The sequence below is a fragment of the Thalia democratica genome, chromosome 6, assembly GCF_965202585.1.
Source record: "Thalia democratica chromosome 6, ktThaDemo2.hap1.1, whole genome shotgun sequence".
In the NCBI taxonomy this organism is placed as follows: Eukaryota; Metazoa; Chordata; class Thaliacea; order Salpida; family Salpidae; genus Thalia; species Thalia democratica.
The window spans coordinates 62,412,675-62,438,584 of NC_139170.1; the positions used below are offsets into that span (position 1 = coordinate 62,412,675).

The following is a 25,910-nucleotide window of genomic DNA, read 5'->3' on the forward strand; positions in this document are numbered from 1 at the left end:
AAACATCCTCTCTGAGAAAAATTTTTCATACAAATATCACATTTTTGAGCTTTTACTTTTGTGTGAGTCAACATATGGCGTTTTAAATCACTTTTTTGAAAAAACTTCTTTTGACAAACTTCACATTGAAAAGCTTTTTTCCCAGTATGAAGTAACATGTGTCTTTTCATATTACTTTTAAGTGTAAAACTTTCATCACATAATTCACAACCAAAATTCTTATCTTTAGTGTGAGTAACTAAATGTGGTTTTAATTGAATTTTCCGTGAAAAGTTTTTATGACAAAAATGACATTGAAATTCTTTCTTACCAGTATGTACTAGCATCTGTTGTTTTAAATTACTTTTAAGCGCAAAACTTTTGTCACAAAAATCACATCTAAATTTTTTTATACCGCTATGCACTAATATATGTGTTGTCAAACTACATTTCTGAGTAAAACTGTTGTCACAATTATCACATTTAAATTGTTTTTCTCCTGTATGAATTCTTTTGTGAATTTTAAGTGTAGATTTTGTTTTAAAACTTGTTTTACAAATCTCACACGTATGAGCTTTGATGTCCATGTCAAAAAAACTTACGTATAACCCTTGAAAATTTATTAAATATAAAATTATAAATAAATAAGAACTATTTTTAAAAATCGATGTATAAACTAATTTAAATTTATTTATAACCTATATACAAAACTTAATGAGTTAAATATTATTATAATAACTTACACTACTTGTTCTATAAGTATATACACAAAATAATTTAGAGTTTAAACAAACTAATAATTGAACTATTAAACTAGTAATTAAATTATTGTTCGTTTCTAATAAAAAAAGTGACAGATACTCTTTTCTAACTGAAATTCATTCAACTCTTTTTCTTTAGTTTATATTTTTTAAGATCAGCTGCTTGTTTTTTAAAAGTAAACCTTTTAAATTAATCTTAATACTTCACTTTAATTTTTTTGAGCTATCTGTACTGTATTTTAGTTTAAAATAAAAACTGTTAACTTAAAATAACAAACAATTAAACATGTTTCATATACTAATGATTACATATTAACAACTTAGTTGTCTAAGTACAACAAATATTAAAAGTACTCAGTTCAGTTACTAGTAATTTGCTAATATTCTTTATTAGTAACGAAGTATTTACAACTAAAATAAAGTAACGGTTTTTGTAAATAAATAGTTTTATAAACTAAATATAAGTAATTTTTATATAATTTTACTAATTAATATTTTTACATAAAGTTCAACTAATTTTGAAACCAAAATATAGAATCAAATCAGTACTTAAAATAACTTAGTTAATTTATAGTTTTTTTTTATTATTCATACAATTAAAACGTATGAAAATAACTACAGATACTTTATTTATCGTTTGTTAATCTGTCTCATTAGAAAATGAAAAAAGAAATACTTATAAAATACTTCACTTTATTTACATAATACGTTTATACTTCCAAAGGTTAGAATAATAGAATAGTTAAATTTCATATGTAGTAAAAAAAAGTTGTTACTTCTTTTTAATTTATTTTTTGGTGTTTAATAATTTTTTAAAATCTTCTTATTTTTGCACGCAGAAACCATTAGGTCTAATTACAAAAGGATTAAAAAAAGTAAATGTTTTCTGAAGTAGTATTGACATATATTAAAGACTTTTTTATCTTATTCTAATTATAAAACAGTAAAATTTCTTACAGTCAAGCTAACATATCTTTCCATGTATTAAAAAAAATAAAACTGAGTTTTCTAAAAAGCAGCCCAGTTCTAAACAACTTAATAAATTAATTTGTTTTGATTTTAAATCACTAAAATGGTCAGTAGCCACTGTGAGCTTATCTCCTAAATGAATTCAGAAGTAATAAAAAATTAGAAATTAATTAAAAGCTTTAAAAAATATATTCAAAGTTGTATACTTTTCAACAATAAAAACGTTTGCTGTATTTTAATGTCAAATGTTTTCTTATTTAAATGTTTTTGTTTTAAATATTAACTATATTAAGGTTTGTAAGTGTTTTAAATAAATTTAGAACTGATTAAAAATGTATGATTTGACTCTTGCCACCTACTCAAAGATGAATTTTAAACATATAAATATTTATAAATGTATTATAAGTGCAATTAACTTGTGATGCGAAGAAACTGATTCAAGTATTTTAAATGTAGATATTTTTTTTACATTTAAACACTACATTTTGTACTTTGTAAATCTTTAATGCGTTATTTTAATACAAATTTTTTTATCTTTGTAGAAATAGTTTCGATGATCGTCAGCAAATAATAACAACTATTTTTTATTTTATTTTGTTAATTATACAGCTTTATAGTTAGGAGGCTGATCACAATTATTCATTTATTTAGAAAGTTGAAAACATTTTTTCAAAGACTTTCATTTAAGTTTTATTAAAAATTAAGTTCTAATTATAAATTATAAACGTTTCATTCACAAATGTTTACATTCTTACATATAATAAATAAAAATGAAGCAGAAAAGCTATTTAAAATTAAAATCAGTTTAAACTCTAAAAAGTATTACAAATTTAAGGGATGTTTAAAACAACCTTTGCTTTACACTAGATAGTAATAAACAATGCTTCTTTGTTTTTTACACTCCGGATATTTATATATTTATAAATCCTATATTTTTTGTTTTAATACAACTTTAAAAATATTTGAAATACTGAGCTATATTTCAAAAAAATTAATCGATTCTTATTTACTTTATTGTATTGTGAATCTTTTTTTATTTCATTTTATGAAAATAAGCCTAATATGACTAATGATACAAAACTTAAATACATTTTCGAATTTATTTCCTAAATATTCTTATACAAAAAGCACACAAAAATGTAATGTTTTATAAAAAACAAAACATTAACAGTAAAACATGTCTTATTATTTCTATAATAACATTTAAAGCGTTTTCAAACTTTAGTTTATAAAAAAAAAGTTTTTAACACTTTTTCTAGAGTATAATCACATATATACAAGTTTTTGTGTGTAAGACCTACATCGTGAAACAATATTTAGACAATAATTTTAATAAAACTACTTACAACTTATAACAAGTTATATTTTAACACTAAATATGCTCTAATTTAAAGTAAATTAATAAACTTAAAATAATTAACATTTTAGATATAAATCAAGTTTTCTTTTTTTTCAAGTTAAATACATTTATTTTCTATATATTTATTTTTAATAACGTACTGCAGGTTAATATATTATAATTAACTAATATTTAATATAGTTTATAAATAATGCAGTTGTGTTTTTATTAGTTTTCTTTTTGAAAATATCACATGCGTGCGCTTCCGCTTTTTTTGAGTTTTGTGTATAAGAGTTTTATTTTTTGTAAGAATTAAAACATACTTGAAATAGTATGCTATATCAAAAACTCTAATAAATTCTTGTTTATATTTTTCTTTTGTGATTAAGTAATATTTTCTTAAGTTATGAAAATTAGCCTGATGTGTTTAATAATAAAAAGTTACATTATATATTAAAGTTTATTTAATATAAAATTACATCTAAAAAGATCACTAAAATTTAGTGTTTAATAAAAACAAACATTAACTATCAGTAAAATTAACTCTTCTTAAGTTTTCTTTTGATTAAAATTTTTTTCGAACTTTAGCTTATAAAATAAATTTTTTTAACACTGTTTCTTGCATATATTCACATAGTAAAAAAATTTCGTCGATAAGACTTACCTCGTAAAAACATATAATATATTATAAACATCACCATCACAAGTATTTTTATAAAAATAAAAACTTAACAATAAGTTTTAGTAAAATATATACAACTTTCAAAGTTTTGCCTACTTAATATATACAATAGAAATAAAATTTAAGTGATTTAAAAATAATAGTTATACATTTACGTTATACCGAAAAATAGTAATGCATTAGATATTCGACTAAACCAGTTTGTCATGAACAATACTTCGTTGCATTTACAATTCAGTTTCAGTTGATACTTTATGTTTGACACCTTAGGATGGGTTTATATGCTGGTTGAGATAAGTATCACAAATAAACCATCGTAATATTAAAAAGTTGAAAACAATTTTAACTTTACAACTTATACTTATGATATAAAACTTTGTCAACATTCTATATGAACTGTATTACATGCTCTGTAAAACAATTATATTCTCAAAGAGAGATCAAGAGACAAATTCCACTAGTTTATACCTCACATCAGATAATCATAAACAATACTTCTTTGTATTTTACATTTCAATTTTGATTGTTCTTCGCTATTCCGTTCATTATGATGAGTTCGTATATGATGATTTCTAGAAGAAGGCTGAGTATACCATTTTCCACATTCTGCACAACCATATGGTTTTTCTCCTAAGTGAATTCTAAAGTGATTTACTAAATTACTTTTTATTGAAAACTTCTTTTTGCAAATACTACATTCATGAGCTTTTTCTTTTGTGTGAGTCAACGAGTGTCTTTTTAAACTATGTTTGTAAATAAATTTCTCTCAACAAACTTCACATTCAAAATCTTTTGATCCAGTATGAACTACCATATGTCTCTTTACGCTACTTTTCATAGTGAAAATTTTGTCACACACTTCACATTTAAAACGTTTTTCTTTAGTGTGAGTAATTAAGTGAGGCTTCAATTGACTTTTCTGTGAAAAGTTTTTATGACAAACAAAACATTGAAATTCTTTCTTACCACTATGTACCAGCTTATGTTGAGTCAAATGACTTTTTTGTGCAAAACTTTTGTCACAAACTCCGCACTTAAACGGCTTTTCTCCAGTATGAGTTCTTTCGTGATATTTTAATTTTGATTTCGTTTTAAAACTTTTTCCACAAAAATGACAAGTTAGAGCTTTGGTAATAATACTACTTTTATCATTTGTAGAAGCATTCATGTTAAAAAAACTAAAAACAAATCCTATCAAATATTTTTTTAATTATCAACAGTAAAAGTTTATCAAACGAGTATAATGATTTAAATTAAAAACATATAAAAAAAAACTTACAGTTAAGAACCACGAAAGTTTGTTTACTATTGAATAAACAAACATAGAATTTCAAACATCATCCTCTTAAAGATGTTTTTATATGTGTTTTAAGTATTTCTAGTTAACTTTTTTGATAGCAAACATAACTATAAAAAAATTAGTTTTTCTTAAGTACCGTTCATGCTCACTGTCAAATTAAAAAAAAACATAATAAATAAGTTTCTAAAATTAAACTTTTTAGTGCTAATTTCTTTTTTGTACGATAATAATAAAAACACATTTTTTTTATTCAGATGCTAGTTAAATAAAAAGCTAACAAGTTCATTTTTCTACAAAAAGTAAAAAATGACATACTACAATTACACCTTTTCTTGCTAAAAACATACGTTTACTAAACGCTTTTTTCATATAAAGCATCATACAATGTAAACATTTTTGAATCAAGTACAACTTTTTCAGTAAAACCTATTAGTTTAGTTTTTGTGTACAAAAAGATCAATTGATTAATATATACTCGCTCATATTACAAAATAAATTTAAACAAATAAGTTTCAAGTTATTCTTCTTTAATACGATGTAACATAATCAACTAATTTTAGCTCAAATTTTTAACTTCCATGTACTTATGTGACTGTAGTTTAATAATATTCTAGTATTATGCTGTGTGTAATCTGAGTAAAACCCATTGTACACCTACAGAAGATTTTATTAAGGCGATAAATTTTCAATTTTTTTATAATATTGTACTATCATTTTAAATAAGTGAGGTATTTATTGATATGCATTAGAATTAGTTGTAAGGAATATTTGAAGTTGTCATCTCATATTAACTTTATAATACTAAACCTATTCGGAAAAAGATTGATAAAGTTTTGATGATTCTAGCAGATTTTTAAAAAGTACTTATTTATTACAAAAATGAACCGAGGTCTTCAAAGTCTTTAATATTTTTTTTTTTTATTATATATTCCGGTTACATTTAACTTTATTCTTTTATATTAGGTTAAATAAAAGTAAATTACAGAAATTAAAATTATTAATATTTTAACTTATATATTAAATCTATCATAAGTTCAAATTATAAAACTTTTTTAACCATATAAAGTCAATAATTAAGCTGAAAAACAAACCGAGGGCTATAGAGCTGTAAAAATTAGAAGTTGATGAATAATTTATTATTCATGATAGAAAACAAAACATTCTGTTATCTTTGAGTTATGTTTGATAAATGTTATTAAGGTAAATTTATTTGTATTTTGAAAACAATGTAATCACTGTTTTTAATTTTAGTTGTAATGTATGCACATATTTTCTTGAAATAGAAATTGAACAAATACAAATTAGTTAAGGTTTATATCGCGCACGTACACTGCTCTGCAACTAAATAATTTAAGTAACCTACAATCTTGTTTTTTTATAATTTTTTAGATCCGCCCGAGGACATCATTGTATACCTTTATGTATTGAAGGCTACTGAATTAAGAAACTTTTATTGGTTTATTGTATTTTACATCCACACCATAAACCATATTAAAAATAACTGCAGTAATATTAGTAATACTAAATGCTACTTTACATGCTTCTATTTATCGAAATCGGCAATGACTAACGGTGTTTATTTTTATATTAAAAAACAAAATCACACTATAACAATATAAAGAACCATGCAAAAGATATTAAAATTCTCTGTTTTAAAAATTACTTAAAATTTCATTAAAACTTTAATAACACAATTTAAATTTGGGGAAAGTTATTTAAGCACGTTTAGAATGCAATTGTATTTTACTATTGACAACTAAAATAAGATGCTTTCAGAATCAGTCAGTATTAACCAACGATGGTAAAAACTATATAAACTTTAAGTTTATAAGCTTTACTAACAAGTTGTAAAAATATGGTATTTAAGCTGTCCTTTTAAGTTAAACTAGTGTAATATTTAAATGTATTATGTTAGTAAAAAAAAATACTGTTTTACTTATGTTTATAACTACTTTTTGTAAAATTAAACTGTTTACTATGTTTTTTCTAGATTTATGTTAATATTTTTTAGTTCAAGGTAATAAACAATTTATCAACGCAATAAACAATTTATCAACGCAAATATTATTGAAAATATCTACAGTAAAATAATTTTTTCACTTTTTATTAAAATTATGACATCAACTGCACGAAATTCTACTGCTAAAAATCGAAGATCTTATGACAAACTATGATTAATTATGTTTTTACAATAAAAAAACACTACTATTCGTCAAGTGAATTTAGCTTTATCATATTAAAATTTTATACTTAATAATTTTGACATGTAATAACTGATTAAAATTTTTTAGTGTTACTGTCTTGAAAAACGAAAAAAGCAAAAATGGCAAATTTAAACATTTCGATGTAATTGTAAACATAATGAAGTTAAAAAAAATTATATGGTTGTACTTTAATACTGAAAAGTTTTTTTAGTATTATGGAACTAGCAAAGCATATATACTTTTTTGATAAATAAAAAGTTTAAAAGTTTAGTTTATTGAACAAAAAATTCTTAAAAGTTTTAAAATATGCTGGTTCTATAAACTAATAAAAAAACATGCAAAGCTACTTTTCTAATAAACAAAATTCTTAAAAACTCACTTTTAGTATTTTTGATTTTTATTACTTTTATTTTTTGCTTTAAAAGTTCAATACTGTTTTATTAATTATTACACTAAAAAATACCCTAAAATAAAGAATACTTAAAATAAAGTCGAGCTAAATTATGTATCAACTATTCAAATACTTTTTTCTTAAATGTGAAGAACAACAATTGTAGTAGGATTAGTAACTAATTTTTTTCATACTTGACATATCAGCAAATTAAAAACAAAAAAAAAACTGTAAACCCCCTTTGAAAAAAGTCTAGACACGCCTTTCGTATGAAGTTTTTCTACTATAAAGTTTGTAATACAATTTATCATTTTCAGTTACTATTTTAATTTTTTTAAGTTGGTAGTATTTTGTTATTATTTTTCGATAATATATTTTGTTATGCTACCTATTGATACTTTTCTAAATCGATATTACATTTGATATAACTTTAATTCGATACTACATTACAAACAAATTTCGATATTTGGTTACAGTTGAAAAAATACTTAGTGACTAAACCGAGTCTTTATATTTCAATTGATTTTGTAAACAAAGAACTATGTTGTCAAGTGTTTAGTAAATAGTAATTTGTATCGATTATAACTTAGTTTGTTTTTAGTTTAAGTTTTTATTATTTCTATTTTATCTTTTACAACATATAATACTACTAAGTAATATTAAAAACTAACGTAAAAGATCATTTTTTGATAAGGTTAAAACTTATTCTAGCTCATGTACAACTACACTTATAAATTAATTTTACAAATATGACTAACTAAAACCATAAGTAAAAAAATTTAATTCTAAGTTAAATTTCACTACAGTTTTAGTGCCTTTAACACTCCTTTAACTTTTTAAACTTTATAAGTTTATGCTAAATGTTAATAGTAGAGGTTTTATAATTGTATGAACAAATTATTTTGTTTACTACTTAAGTTACTATTCATGTTATTTTAACTCCGACCTACATTTTATTAACTCAGTATAGTCAACAAAATAAATATACTTTATTGTTTAATAATAGTAAATTAAAAAGGTCTGTAATCGTGTTTAAAAACATTAAGTATTGAAAATATTTTTTTACATAGTTTAGTAGTTTTAAATACCATGACATTAAAATACTATACCACTTGCTTAAAACTTACAAACTTTTAAATAGTAAAGAAAAATATCAATACAACAAGACTTGTGATACTAAAATCAACTTATGAAAACAGTGCTTAAAATACACATTTTTAATTTATACATTTGTATTGTCTGAAAAATTAAAACTTTTATAAAAAAAGCGATTAAAATGTAAAAAATGCAAGTGTTTCATTTAATGGAAATACAGACTTTAATTATATTATGGACTACATAACATAAAATAATTGATGATAACACTTTTTTGTAATTTCGTTTAATACTACAAATTTACTATATTTTGGTACATAAACAAACAAAATTAATATTAAAGAAACAGCTTCTGAATAAACAGCTATAAACCTATTTTATATTATTTATTACTATGCTTAACGGAAAACTTACAAAACTACCTCTATATTGATTGCATATAAACTATTTTTATTTATGTATTTTGGAAAACTATATTTTCAGCTACGTTTTGTAGATTTCATAAACAAAATAAGAATAATAAGGATACTAAAATAACTAGGAAACACTTAGCTCATGGTTTCCCAAACTGGGTCAAGTAGCCCCTTGAGGGCCATTATAGAAATTTACAGGAGCATAACCAGTAAAGGGACAACGAGGTTAAAAACTATAAATTTAACTAGATATTCAGGAGTTGATGATGAAAAAAAAATACTTAATGGTAGCTTTTTGAAAGAACTGTTGGAGGGGAAATAGCTTTTTTATATCTTCTAAAAGGTACTTTAAGTAATAATTTTTAGAAACCCTGATTTATCTACTATTTATTAATTTTTTTTTGCAAAAATTTTTGGTTCTTTTTTTTCTAAATAAGCAATTAATAGTAAAGTTAACAAGTTAATGTAATGTAAATAGAAAGTGAATAGTTTATATTGGTAGCTATTTATTTGAAGTTCTTAGTAACTAAAAGTAAGTTAGTAAACTATTTATTTCTATTTGTTAAACTAAAACATATTATATTTTATATTTTGGTTTCAATTTGACTTAAAGTATACAATCGAATTAACATAAAAACATAGAGAACATAAAATTGACAGTATAGTGTATTATTAATTTAAATGCCATAGATTTAAAATTATTTTTAATGATAAAAAGTTTAAAAACATTTTTACTAATTTTATAACTATCTGACCTAATCAAAGTTATGACCTACAAGGTCTATTGTCATTATAATTAAAGGGTCTTTTATAGTTATGTGGGCGTAAAAGATATTTTTAGGACGATTGGAAAAAAGTTAAATATTAGAGTACTAATGATGCGCTATCAAAAAACAAGTGTTCGAATAAATTTTATTAAATCCTATATCGCTTAGATTAGCTAATAGTAAAATGGTATAAGGTCTTCGTGGCAAAATCTATATAGAAAAAATACCCTATAGTAAACACTTAATAACTCTAACAGTATATGAAAGCACGAAAACTAATTAAAACAGTTTTCTATATTGGTAAAAAAGTGATTTTAACTTAGACAAAGTATATGTTAATATTACTTTTAAAACGATTAAAAGACACAAAGAAACATTATATTTTTGACTACAAATATTAAGTAAGACAATATAGTTACGTTATAGTAAATTAAAAAATAAGTACAACACTCATAAAAGTTTATTATTACTGTTTAAACTACTTAGCAATAATATAAAAAACATACGTTAGAGTTACTTTCATAACAATTAATAAAACTTACAACAAGTAATTACTATTTTATAAGCGATTAAACAAAACATGCAATAAAACCATCAACTTTGACAACAACTGGAAAGAAACTCGGGTTAGAACTTGGAAAAACGAAAACTCACGATGGATTTGAAGTAAACAAAGAAAATGAGATAACGCTGACCAAATATAGAACGGTTGCTGCTAAGTCGAGCAAAAAGCTGTGCTAAGACTCATACAATGAACAGCCGACATTAAGATTGAAAAACTTTATAACTTTATTATTAACGTATTATTATAGAGACACTACTGGCAACTTTGCATCATAGGAAGCGCGCTGCATTAGCAAAACTCGTGCTTATAGTCAGAATTTATTCGACAGAGTTTAATATTTTTCGGGGAAATTTTTCATACTTTAATTAAATGCTTGTGTAACACAATTTTCAAGGCTGGAAAATCCCTTTTTAAAATGAAAGTAAATATTCGAAAAAATAAGTGCTTATCAAAATGACGATGGAGGACACTATCCTTAATAGTACTAGTTCTTAAAAAATAATTTTGAGCTTGTTAGTGTTTTGAACTCGAATAATTTAATATGATAATTAGGTTTAATTGATAACCTGTAAATTTATATTATTGGACAAAGATAATTAAACTACTTTCAAAAAAAAAAAGGAAAGGATAAATTTTATCTAAACAATTAATTAAATCTAACAACTAATTTTTATAATTTAATTTTAACTTTATTGGTTATAAAACATTTTGATAAAAAGTTAAAATTATTATACTTAGCAATCAATAAGTATGTTCAAGGACTATTCCTTGGGTCTAAAGCACAACAGGTCTCAACAATTTAATTTTGGAGTCAAAGTTAATATAAAACATATTTATTCACATAAAGGCAACAATGTTTCACCCCTTAGGGATCTTCAAGCCTGCAAAATAAAATAAATATAAATTGCTGGATAACTAAAAATATATAATAATGCAAGAAACTATAATTAAATTAAAATATAGTGTTATTACTTGGTAATTAATTAAAAAAATTAAAAAAACAATAATAATGAATTTGGTTTTTATAAATTTTAACTTTTAATTACAATAATTAAAATAATCAATAAGTACTTACAATTAACTTTTAATAGTTAGTAATTATAAAAAGTAAGTATAAATACTATTTAAAACTTATAATTTTTTTTTTCATTATTATTGTTTTTAAATTTTGTTAATTAATAACCAAGTAATAACACTATATTTTTTAGTTTAATTTAAATTCAATTGTATTTTCTTGCATTGTTGTATATTTTTAGTTATCCATCGTCTTATGTTTATTTTATTTTGTAGGCCTGAAGATCCTTTAGGGGTGAAACATTGTTGCCTTATTGTGAATAAAAAAAAATTTATATTAATAATCAATAACAAATTTTGTAACTCAACAAATAAATACTTTTTCAGAAATGATTTAATTTACAATTTTTTTTACACTTTGTTACAAAAGTGCTTAAATTTAAAAAAAAAACTTTGATTAATAAAGTATTTTGAAATTATATATTTGGTAAAACTATTCAAAATTGTTTAGTTGTCACAGCTCTACACCGATTGCAACAACTTAATTACGTCATAAATTGAAAAACTTACGCCTAAAGAGTCATGGACTTTATGTGGATAAATTAAAACTTGTACAAATATAAAAGCTTGAAAAATAATTTAGTACTTTCCATTAAAGGAAATGTATGGGAAAAAACTTAAATTTTTTTTAGTTGTTTTAAAATAGTTAGTTGATCTAATATCATTCATCATTCATCTTGAATAATTTTTACATACAAATCTTTTTTAGTTTGCTATTTAATTGAACGACTTATACTAACAAAAAAAAGTTTAGTAAATGTTAAATAACTGTTTAATAGAGGCAAGAGTAAACACTGTAAAGGATTGTTAAGTTTTCTATTATAGTTTTTATCTGCTTTATATTTTAAAAAATCATCAACAACTTATTATAAAACGTTTCAAAATCAAGATTAACAATATTTTAACCAATAAAATGTTTAATTACAACTTTGAAGGCATTTTCAAAACATTTTTTTTTTACTATTTATGGTGAATGAATTATTTATTTAAGGCTTTAAACAAGAAAAGGTAGTATAAATAAAATTCAACAATCAAACAGTTAGTTGATTTAAAATTAGTCTAAGTTTATGAGTATAATGTATCCAAAGTAACACTTATCTAAACACAAAATACTTTTAAGACAATAAAGTTAAACAAGGTTTCAAGTATACTTTTACATATAACGAATTTTTATATTTTAGCTGGTTATTTTTATTTTTTTCTTATTAATTTTTTTACACCTAATAAATTTAAAAGTACTAATAAACTTGAAAGTTTTAATAAGTTGAATTAATAAAAATATTAATATTAAACTTAATATAAAAATAACTGTAGTACGAATAAGAAAACTAGTTTTTTGTTATTAATGACAGAAGCCCAATTCAATTGTGTAATTTTTAAGTAAGATACAACGAGAAAAAGAAAATAAATCATTTACAAAGGAGCTTATTCTAAATTGAAAATAATTCCTTTTGTACGCATTGTTTATGTAGCTTTAGATAAGAGGTCATTGGCTTCACGCAGGAGAATACTTGCAAATATTATATTTCGTAAAAATGATAATTTTTTGTGAAACAAAACGCTGTAAGTCAATAAACTATTTTGTAAATTTATATTTGTAACAAAAGTTAATTCTTAAATTAAAAGTAGAACACCAAGCTATAGTAGTTAAAATAAAACAGCTATTAATTTTAAAGTAAAGCTTGTTGGTAACTAAACATTCCTTATTTTCAAAAGCAAAGAACCAAACTAAAGAATTTTAAAGTCAAAAATTAAAAATTAAAAAATCAAAAGATAATCAATATTAATTCTGGTTTTTTAATTTTTTTTAAATACTTCAATATTTAGTAAAGCAAATTAAGTTATTTTCCTTGATTAAAAACACTTTCTAACAATCACTTGTTTTTTCTATAGTTGATGTTTTACTTAATGATAAAATGTACTTAAGTAGTATGTAAAAAATTTAAAAAATTATTGATATTTAACAGAAAAAAACCCTCAAAGTTTGTTTTTATCTTTTTCAACTAACAATCTTTGTTCTGTAATTTACACTAAACCCAACATATTAATAATAGTTTTTCCCTTTTCACAAATTTAGTCTTAATTTTTTTTTTTGTGATTACCAAATAATAAATCAAGCGTCTTTACTAAATAAACAAATAGCTATGATGCTTTTGAACACTTTTATCGAAACTAAGTTTACTTTATTACAAATAGTATTTTTTTTATAAATTCTATATTTTTATGTTTGATTTTTGATAAATAACAAAGCATTGAGCTGAACAATAAAAGGCTAAATAGCAAAATCCTATTTAATGTATGCTTTTTTATTTTAAAAATTAGCATTGAATATAGATAAAAATACAGCTTTGATTTTTTACGTTTATTAGTAATGTTTACTGTAAACAGAGAGTTAATAAGAAATATTTTAAAAACGTATTAAAAAAACTTTTAATGGGATGTAGTTAAAGATTTTATGATTGTATAGTAATTAGTGAACAATCTTTCCTGGTTCTGCACTTTTTTTTATATAAGTTATTAGTTTAGCTCGTTATATAAATTTTGTAAATATATTTTTATTGTTAATTAAAAGTAGATCTTATAAGATTAAACGTCAGTTTCTTTTAACATGAATGCTTGTACAAATGATAAAAGTAGTATTACTACTAATGCTCTAACTATTAATTTTTGTGAAAAAAATTTTAAAACAAAATCACAACTAAATTTTCACGAAAGAATTCATACTGAAGGAAAACCGTTTAATTGTGGAGTTTGTGATAAACGTTTTGCAAAAAAAGTTTATTTAAAAAAGCATATGGTAGTACATAGTGGCAAGAAAGAATTTCAATGTTATGTTTGTCATAAAAACTTTTTGTGGAAAACTCAATTGAAGCCTCACTTAGTTACTCACACTATAGAAAAACAGTTTAAATGTGAATTGTGTGATAAAAGATTTACTACAAAAAGTAGTGTAAAAACACATATGTTGATTCATACAGGTGGAAAAGATTATAAATGTGAAGTTTGTGACAAAAAATTTTCTCAAAAAGGTAGTTTAACAAAACATAAGTTGATTCACACTAAAGTAAAAGCTCATGAATGTGATATTTGCAGAAAGAAATTTTCTGAGAAAGGAAGTTTAGTGAAACACTTTAGAATTCACTTAGGAGAAAAACCTAATGGATGTGCAGAATGTGGAAAATGGTTTACTGATAGTTCTAATCGATGGAGGCATTTACGTACATATCATAAGGAGTTAAGTGTAGAACAACAATCCATACTGAAGTGCAAAATACAAAAAAGAATTGTATATGATTATTTGCAGTTAAGTTAGACTTTGTGTATTGTATATTAATTTCTGTAGTTCTTAATTACAACATCATAGTTTTTAATTGCTTGGACTCATAACAGTTGACAAATGTTTGCAAGTACCGTCAAAATCATAAAATTTTTTATAAGTAGTAAAAAGTATTATTTATAAAGTTTTAATAAGGAATGATTTTTATCAACTCTAACAAATGTCAACAAATTAACTTTTTATTCAACCTATTGTATATGTATGTAATTATTAAATAAATATATTTATATTAAAAAACGTTTCTATATATAGATTTAAACGAATCTAATTTTATGCTAATACTAGCTTGAAGAAAAATAAAAATAATACGCAGTTTAATCCATTTAATAATTAGAGTATTTATGACTATAAAAACTGACTTATATTTATAGTAGATTATTTTATTTTCACATACAGCTAGATTGCGATAAATTGTGTCACTTAATTATACTTTTCGTGTGCATTTTAACAATTTTAGAGTTCAGAAAAAAATTTTAAATAAAAATGTTGAGCACAAAAAATTTGAGTTGTATACTTTAGACTAAAAAACACTAAAAACATGATAATAGTTAAATATAATCTAAAAATAATTAAAAAAATTATTTTTGAGAATTTCAAAACAATCTATTTTTTAGCTAATATTCTACACATCAAAATAGATCAATAGAAATATTTATGTCAGCCCTATTAAGGTATTTTTATTTCTAAAATCAGTAATCTGTTAATAAGAGGACTAGGATCTAGTAAAAATTGACATACTAGTTTATATATACTTTAATAAAAAGTTTTCTACGATAGTTGTAGACTTTTTATTATTCTAAAATACAGCCTAAATGTTGAAACTTATTTTCTGGTCATACGGACAAAAGGTTTAAAAAAAAACAATCAGATTTCTGTTTTGCTTTTAGCTCTTTTGATTTAAAAATAGTTTTTTTCAAATTGTGAATAAGGCAAATAATATGTGATATTTTAATATTTTGGTGTTGTAATAGCTTTTATGTGATTATGAATAATGACTGTAAAGTTTTGATCTTAAAAATAAACGTTTTACTGATTATATTTACTAAAACTTTTTTATTTTTTTAATGCAATTCGGATATGTTATTATATTTCTATACAGGATTTGAAATGAAATTAACTTCATTACAGTACTTAAATTTATCTAAGTACAGTAAACCTGTGATTTTAAGATACAAATTAATATCCCATATATATCCGCAAAGCAATTAAGTTTATAATGGTTTACTTGATTAGCAAAGAAAACAATCAAAACCATATTGTATTTTTTTTATTAAAAACACTTTTTGAACTACAAAAAAAAATTAACAAATAATTTTACCATATTATTTTATATTATTCAAAAAAAAATTTTTTTTTTTATTTTCTTTGACGGTTGACTTCTTATAAAGCATAAAATTTGATCAAAAACAAATTGCCAAAATTGTACCAACTGATTAACTTTTGTTTCTAAAAAATTACATTTTTTGTTTATAACTTTAATTGCATTAATCCCTTTTTTATACTTAGGCGTTACACAAAAAAATAAGTTTTATATATCATTTTTCTATATAAGTTTAAAAGTTTTAAACTTCTGATATAGCGCCAGAAACTTCAAATTCATATAAATACGACGACTTAAACCATGATGAAATCATTAAAAAAACAAGAAGTAAAATATTAGTATAGAATATTATAGTCAAAATAATGAAAATAAATTTTTATATTAAAAACATTTTTTTTAGTTCTACTTAAAATGTCTTAAACTTAATTAATTCAAAATATAACTTAAAGAACTTGTTTAAAGAATGAAACTAAGCCTTTGAATGAATTTATTTGAAGTATTCAAGTTTTTTTAAATAGCTATATATTTTTTTAGAACTGTAAAAAGCTCAAATTAATTCAAAATTGTCTAATCTTCTTGTACGACACTGTTAAAATAAAGTTTAAATTTGATTCTATTTATAGATAAAAAATTAGCCAATTGTTACAAATTAACAATCTAAAATAGTTTTGTGATGTTAATTTTTTCAATACTTTTTAACTCAAATATTTTTGGATTTTTTGTAAATCTTATTATTGCAACAATTAATAAATTTTTATATAACTAAAGTTAATACATTATTCAAATCATTTAAGTTACTTTATTTCCTATGTAAACTATTTGTACAGAAAATATAAACTCAAATTTTATACAAATTCTAGTATGTAAAAAAACATCTAAGCTTTAAAGTCTTAGATAGCTTAATGTAATAAAATTGGTTTTATACTTAAATTAAAACTTTTAATGTGTATTAAGAAAAATTATCTAATAACAATGTATTAGCTTATTGTTAATAAATAAGGAATAAGGTTAAAACTTTGCTTTGTAAACTATTTCTTAAAACTAATAAATTTTGAATACAATTCTTTTTAAATTTTGTAATTTATTTTGAAATATGAACATTTAAAAAAAGAAGTAGTTCATTCAAAAATAGTTGATATTAGTTGTGTTATGGTGTTTTTTTGCCTTATTTTGATACGGACTTAATTTTTATTAGTTATTAAGTAGTTGTTGTTTAACTTTAAAACTATTTATTGGTTGTGGTGTTTTTATAAAAAAAATATAATTTTAAACTTCTATTAATTAGCTTAACTGCTATATATGAATAAAAAAATAATTTTTTTAAGAGCTAAACTAAAAAGTTTTTAGATTTTATTAAATTATAATAAATCATTATAGTTTGATATCATTTTTAGTTGAACTTTCTTTTTATATTGTTTAAATAAAATTATCATGTTTAGATTTTTAGAATATAGCTTACGTATAAAGTAACTTTCAAAGTTAAGTTTTTAAATATTACTATGCATCTTTAATTTTTGTTTAGAATATTCACTTGTAAAATATAGATTTTATAGATAAAATATTAAATAGTTTCAGAAACAAAGATATTTCTACTGCAAATCATACTTATATATGAAAACTTATTGTAATGACTACTAAGAAAACATAAATATGATGAAAATATAACAAATAATATAAATAAGCAAGTTTTTAGCCCAATGTATATTGAAAAAAAATGTTAGATGACTTTAACTTCATAGTTTAAAACTTGATTTAAGTTTTAATAAAGCATTGACTTCAAAACAAAACTAGCTTTTTTTAGTCAAATTTGTTAGTTTTCTGTAAGTCGTTCAAACCAACATATTAATTCTTTTAGTCCTTAATATCTCAAAAATAAATTAAACTTTAATGTTTAGTGTTTAAAATACTTAAAAGGTTTATTTTATCTTTAAATATACTAGTTTTGAAAGTAAATTAGAGTTAATTTTTTGTCATTAAAGTAAATAAATAATAATGTCTGGTTAGTATTACTACTATTACGACTTGTTAATATTGCAGAGTTTTTGTCCTGCTAAAAATTTCATCAAATCAACAGTTAATTTTTTTCATAAAACGTCTTTATAGATTACCTCACTGCAAATTTTTGTGGGATAAAAATTGTTACAAGAACATTTATTATAAAAATATTTACAAAAACTATTGATCTAAGCATAATAATAGCTATATTGTATATAACATTAATAAGACTTGATTATTTTTTCATTATATTTAAATGTATTATGACCATATAATGTGTGTTTTAAAATATGTTTAAAATTAAATATAGTATTTTCCTAAAAGTCGCAAGATAAAGATATTAATTGTAGTTAAACCCTTTTTTACTTTAAAAAAAACGAAAAACCTTATAATTTTTAGTTTAGTCTAAATTTTAATTTAATTTTTTACTGTAAAAGAATATTTAACTATCTCGAAAAAATTTATACTTACAACAATTATTTATAAACAACTACAATAAATACAACATGTTTGCATAGCAGGACATTTATTCTTCTTAAAATCTTTATGAAGAAGTTATGGCGGCCGTTTTTAAAAAGTTAGTTTGTAACGTTTTGAACGGTTTACAGTATTAATAATGCAGACAATTATTTCTAAAAACTTCCTCCAGATGTCCGCTGTGCGTCTTGAATAATCACCTAATTACACTGATTCCGAATGTAAAATTTTGTAATTTCAAGGCATCGACGTCACAAATTATTATAGCAAATGAGGCATTCACTTTCTTTTCGATTATTAAAAAGTCGCAGTTGTGAAGTTTTTATAAATTTAAGAATACTTTGTAGCGTCAACTTGTTAACGTTTTGTTAGCAATTTTAAGTTACTTATTATTTTTATATTAAGTATTTGTTAAAATAAAAAATTGATTGTCTATTATAGTTTCAATTTTAGAAACTGAAAAGATAACTTTATTCAACTGGTGTAATTTCTGTGAAAATATTAGACAAGTAATTAATATAATAAATATGCAGAAAACAACTAATGTAATAGATTTTTTATGTTTATGATTACCAACTAAAACATCTGCAAGTGTTTAATATTATTAAAGAATTAGGTTTATTTTACTTTAGAATGCATACTTCTAAAAGCAACAAAAGTGTTATAAAAGATTTTGTTTCTAATGTTTGTGACAAAAGTTTCAAGAGTAAATTAAGCTTAAATATGCACATAAAAATTCATCAAGTGTAAAGCCATATAAATGTTACTCTGTGACAAAAGTTTTGCACGAAAAAGTAATTTAAAACAACATATGTTGATACCAGGGGCGTCGCGTGGGGTGTTGCACTGCCGCAACTGCACCACCTTGAAATTTTCTAAGAAAAAAAATAAGTATCTATAACGTTTTCGTTATTTTTTTTAACGAAATCTCTTTTAAAACTTCAATTTTGAAATGACCATTTTGCCCACTTCACTGCCGCAAACTCTTAGCTGACTGCCGCAAATGAACTCAAAAAAGCAAAATTTCTTCAAGAATTACCGCAAAATCAATATCTTGCGGTAAGTAAGCTAAGTTGAAAATTCCCTAAAACAGGACTTGCTTAAGTATCATCTACAATCTATTGTAAACATAAAATAAAAACAAAGCAAGCTACTGCAAAGGATTAAACTTCAGTTTATGTACTCACATGATTTTTTAAATTTAACAGATCACTTCTATTAAAAGATTTGTCATAAATTGCATATTTTGAAAAAAAAGATAAAAACCCTAAATCACCAAAGTCTTAAAAATTTTATTTTTTATTTTAATCTGCATACATAAACTTAACTTAACTGATTATTGTTATCATAAAGTTAATAAAATAAATAATAAAATTCAAGTTCTGAAAAAAACAATTAAGAAGTTTATTATAAACTTCTAGTTCACTGTTACAGAAAAATATTTTAGATTTATATTAAATAAAAAATATTATTATTGAAACAATCACATATTTAAATAAAGTAAATAGCCTTAATTTAGAAACTTTGATTACTTAGAGTAGTTTAACATTTTAGGAAAATTTAGTCTACCTATACTTTATATAACTTTTGGTTTAATTTTTTTATAAACAAAGCAAAAGTTTTAGAAAAAATTGTTGATACATGGTTGCCTTGCCTCATAATCAGGATAACTTAGAAATGTTAAAAACTCAAGATGACCCAAGATAAATTAAAACAGACCAAATTAGAAAAATATTCAGGCTGACTAAATCAGTTTTAATTTTTACTCTGAAATTAACAAGGTTATTTAAAATTGAAAAATAAGTGTTTTACCCCTATGGCCACATGAAAACTAACTAACCAAACTTTTATTTCTATAATGGTTACATATTTATAAATTATCTTTAAAATTCTTGAAAAGTTCAACAGCCTCACAACTAAACTTAAAAAAGTTGAGCTCCTGAGAAAAATACTGTCATCAAAATGAAAAACAAATAAATATTAAATAAAGAAAAGATACCCTTAAAAAACTGTTGAATTTTAAATCTCCAACAAAAAACATTAAAATTAGAAAAAAAGTTAATAAAAATGTTAATGTTTGTAAAAAAAAATGTGCAAATTAGTGAGGAGTATGGGGGAAGGGTGTATAGGCACTTTTTTACATGTTGTTCTTATTTTAACTTTTTCAGAAAGCTAATAGTTACTCTTTAATAAACTTGAAATTTCCAATTAAACTTTTAGTTACAACCAGTCAAAGCCAGAGAGTACAATGGTTTATTATACAAGGAGCAGACCAAAACAGCAAAAAATACAATTTTACTGAAAATCTATATTCTCCATCATTTTTAAAAGAATTTATAATTAAACTTTTTCATCCTAATTTTTTTAAAATTTATACTTTTGTTGAAGTGAAATTAGTTTTCAATTTTTAAGTATCAATATATATTTTTATATATACAAAAAAAAACTTTTGTTATAACTTTTTTTTTCTTGGTGTTTTAAATATCTAATTTAGCAATCTTTTTTTGTTTTATAAAAGAAACATCTAAAGATTTTGAGGCCAACTTATAAAATAAAGATATGATTTTAGTGATTTGATTTGTTTGTTGTTTGAGTTTATATTATAAAAATAAGAATTCATTTGTACCTCTGACTGTGAATTACCATATCTCAAAAATTTTAAGAATTTTTTATATTGATAAAAGATGACTTGTAGTTAAATTAAAACTGTATAAAGTAATTTCAGTAAAATAATTCTAAAGTAGATGTTAAGGGCATAAAGGGGGGGGGGGGGGGTAAAACATTTTTTTAAACACTGTTTTAGTTTGTGCCTCCCATTATGAACCTTTTGTTGCCTTTGACTTTGACCGGCTATATCTTAAAACATATACTGAATTTTTAAAATCTGTAAAAAGCATCTTGTAGCTTAGTAAAAACTACATAAAATAAGATCAAATTGTTTCATCCCCCCTATGCCCTTAAAAGCAAAGCTTATCTTCAGGTGTAGCAAAAGTTCAGTTGTTTTCAAACTTGACAGTAAAAACATATTTTTATTAAAATAATTGATATTTTTTTAAATTCTGCACCACCTAAAAAAAATACCACGCGACGCCACTGGTTGATACATAGTGGTATAAACGAATTGCAATGTTATGTTTGTCATAAATGCATTTCACAGAACAGTCATTTGAACCACATTTATTTACTCACACTAAAAAAGGTTGTTTAAAATGATAAATATCAAAAAAAAAGTTAAAGTACAAAGTAGCATAAAGACACATATGTAAGTTTATACTGAAAGAAAATAATTTCAGTGAAATGTTTGTTAAAAGAAGGTTACTCAGAAAAACCATTAAAAGCAACATATGTTGACTCACACCAAAGTAAATGCTCACGAATGTAAAGTTAAGAAAACTTAGTTCAACACTTTAGAATTCATTTAGGTTAGAAACCTTATGGATGTGCAGAATGCGGAAAGTGGTTTACTCAATTACTTTTGAAAAGATGTTTTACAAATATGCTGGTTGTTATTTTAAATTTCAAAACAAATAAGGTTTGAAATTTAATTATATTTTATATAAAAAGACTACTTTACATGATTTCAAATAGAGCGAAAATTATTTATAAATAAATTAGATAAACGACCTTGCATATCAAGAAACACATAAAATTAGTACTGTAAATATTCTAAACCACTTCTTAATCTTAGTATAAAATAAAACAGATTTTAAAGAAATTTGAAAGGTTAACATTCTTAAACATTGAGGTTTTATTACTTCAGATTGTTCATTAACTAAAAAAAATTAGCAATCTAAATGTTTTTTTGAGTACTCATATAACAAGTAAACCAAATAAACATTTAATCATTTTTCGCAAACTTTTATCAAATCAAGTTGTTTACATAAATTAGCCTTTATCTATTAACAAAATATATAACTATATAGTTACCTACAGTAACATCTCGCATCTTTACGAACTCAGGAGTTCGTACGAGTTTTATTTAGAACGTGATAGTATCAACTTCAAGACAAGTTAATATTTTACAAATAAAAGCTCTACTAAAAAGAGCAAATAAAGTATCAAAAAGAAAATTTAAGTTTTTTAAACGCTAAACAACAACACGTTGACTGAAAAAGTAACCATATGATTAAATATGTTTGAGCAGAAAACTAAAAGAAACACATCTTCAATATGATTTAATACGTTTTGAGCTTGCAAACTTATTTACTTATTTTTTTTGGTACTTTTTTTTTGATTTTTTTTTTTGATTTTTTTTTTGTTTACTTAATTCTTTTTAGTTCATTACTACTTTTTTACTCTTTTGAAAGGTGTCACTCGTGTAAATTTTACCCAACTTGCAAAAGAGTCTTTATGCAAAAGTGCTTCGTGCATAAATAACCTTTCTTTATATCATATATTTTAAAAAAATGTAAATTTGTTACTTCATGTATTTGTTCAAATTATACATTAATTGATGACAGTACATGAAGTTTTTATAATGTCTATAAATTAAAAGCCATTTGAAAGCTTTTTTAATATACAAGTACAATAAATGTTTACTTTAAAATGAATTAATTTAAATTAAAATTGGTAGAAAATTAACTAACTGATTTGAATATAAACTTTTTTAAAAGTAAATTTGATGACTAACTGTCGAAAACAGAAAAAATATTAATAGTTTTTTTACTCAAAATTAGAATTTTATTCAGTTTTTGTATTGTTAATCTGAAAACTTCTATTGTAAATATAAATTATATTAAAAATACAAGAATTTTATTAGAATAAATGTTTGTATTTAAACATGGTGTTTAAGAAGTTAAGCAGATATGTTTATCAAAAGTTACCAGTATAAAACAAAATACTCTTTTCTATTTATTTTTGTTTCATTATACTTAATTTTTTTGCTTATGAAATTTTAAGTGAATTGTAATTTAAGTATTACAGTATACTCAGATAATAATTGAAACTTTATTTGTGTAATTTTGAAAGGAAATTTTCGACACATAAATTTATAAAAGATGATTTTTTATTGATTTTAGAATTTACGATAAGTGTGTAAAATTTAAAACCAGTAATAAGCCAGACAAAAGAAAAAATTTCTTTGATTTAAAGTATTTATAATTTAATTTTTCATAGAAATATTTAAACTTTTAATATATTTTCATACAACCTAAACCCTTTAAATAATGTAAACACGCCACCTTTATTGAAAATAAACATATTTACAAATATATAGAACTTGAATTTGCAAACTTATTAAAATGATGTCAAAACAAATATCTCATAACATATTTTGTACAAGTTTTTAAGTTATACGTCTTTACAATCTAACTTGAATATTATTTTGTTCAAACTACTTAATATTTTCTTAAGAAATGTTCATATAAGCTTCATATAAGTCTTCACACTAAAAAAACGTTTTAATGTTACTTAAATGAAGGGGTCGGCATACTGCGGTCCGGGAGTTATGTGTACAGTGGAATGTGGCCCGCAAAAGTTAAATCTGCGGCCCGCGAGTATTTATTTAAAACGGTAAAATGCTATAGTTTAACTACTTTTTGTTTTAAATTCCTAAAACCTTTTTTATTAATTATAATAAAAGGTTCTATCAGGCTTTAAAATGTGAAAAGTCAAATTGGAATTCACTACGGCCCGCAAAGGATCAAGACTCCTCGGATGCTGTGAAGGTTATACGTGTGTTAAAAAATAATTTTATTTAATTTATATATATATACAAATATACAGTTTTTTAGGTTTTATCTTCATATTTTATAAATATGGCAATTTTTGAATTTAACACTAGTTTTATTTTAATTTAACATAAAAACAAAATTGTTTTAGCTTTTATTTTTATTTCTATAATAATCTTATTCCAAAAGCAATTATTTATACACTACCAGTTTATAAAATTACTAAAATATTTATGGATATCATATTTAGAAAACAATGTTGAAATATTATTTGAAAACGTAAACTATCATTTTTAAGCACAATTAGCTCTTATAGGTTTAGCGTATCACTTTAGATAATTTATAAAATTTTAAGAACTAAAAAAATATAGTTTTAATTAAGCATTTTAAAAGAAACAATTAGTGGATCTAAAGTTATCACCACCTTTACACTAGATAATAATAAACATTGTTTCTTTATATATACAATTAATTTCTTTATATATACAACTGCTAATAGTTATTTAAATCTTTATCAAGAGTACGTAAATGCTGATTTTGAAGATAAGCGTGTTTGTTCAATTTTTCACATTCTTCACATCCATATGAAATCACCTTACATAAAATACAATACACTAGTTTTTATCAAAATCCAGGTAATCATATACAATACTTTTTTGTATTTTACATTTCAGTTTTGATTGTTGTTCCTTACTTAATTCCTTATGCTAACTACGTATATGCCTAGTTCGATCACAAGCTTTCGTAAACCATTTACCACATTCTGCACAACAATATGGTTTTCCTCCTAAATGAATTCTAAAATGGTTAACTAAACTACTTTTCATAGAAAACTTCTTCATGCAAACAATACATTTGTAAGCTTTTACTTTTGTGTGGGTCAACATATGTTGTTTTAAATTACTTTTAAGGAAAAATTTTTTGTCACAAACTTCACATTGAAACTCTTTTTTTCCACTATGAATCAACATATGATTCTTTACGTTTCCTTTTGTTGTAAAACTTTTTTCACAAAACCACATTTAAACAGTTTATCTTTTGTGTGAGTAACTAAGTGAGGCTTTAAATGACCTTTCCGTGCAAATAACTTATGACAAACAAAACATTGAAATTCTTTTTTACCACCATGTACCAACATGTGAACTGTTAAATGACTTTTTTGTGTAAAACTTTTGTCACAAACATCACACTGGTAGGGTCTTTCTCCTAAATGAATCTTTATATGCCTATCCAAGCTCGATTTTGTCAAGAAGTTTTTCTCACAAACATTGCAAACATAAGCTAGTTTCTTATTTTTAAGAGCATCCATGTTTGAAATGAGCTTAAATTAAATATCTTTGTACATGTTTTCATATCGTACTATTTATAATTTTAGGTAAAAAAAAAATTCTTGTTCTCTCATTTTTATATAACATGGTCATAAAAATAAAGGTTTGGTTTTAAAATTTTAATTCCACATAAATATGTTATAGTTTTGGCTAGTTACCTTTTTTTGATTGCGATGCTTTATTTTTTTGTTGAAAAATGCTATTAGTTGTTCAAACTTTAAAAACTAATTTTCAACAAATAAAT

The 25,910-nt window shown here is 22.9% G+C and overlaps 1 protein-coding gene across 1 annotated transcript; it reads right to left on the minus strand.

Annotated features, from left to right (window-relative positions):
• Window positions 1-4,199: 4,199 nt before the first annotated feature.
• On the minus strand, window positions 4,200-25,647 carry LOC145839294 (uncharacterized). The gene is made up of 4 exons (XM_082946891.1): window positions 25,410-25,647; window positions 25,159-25,326; window positions 4,542-4,855; window positions 4,200-4,493 (listed from the first exon to the last, which is right to left on the minus strand). Exons 1-4 carry the CDS (start codon window positions 25,645-25,647, stop codon window positions 4,200-4,202), a joined length of 1,014 nt encoding a protein of 337 aa, XP_082803017.1.
• Window positions 25,648-25,910: the final 263 nt, after the last annotated feature.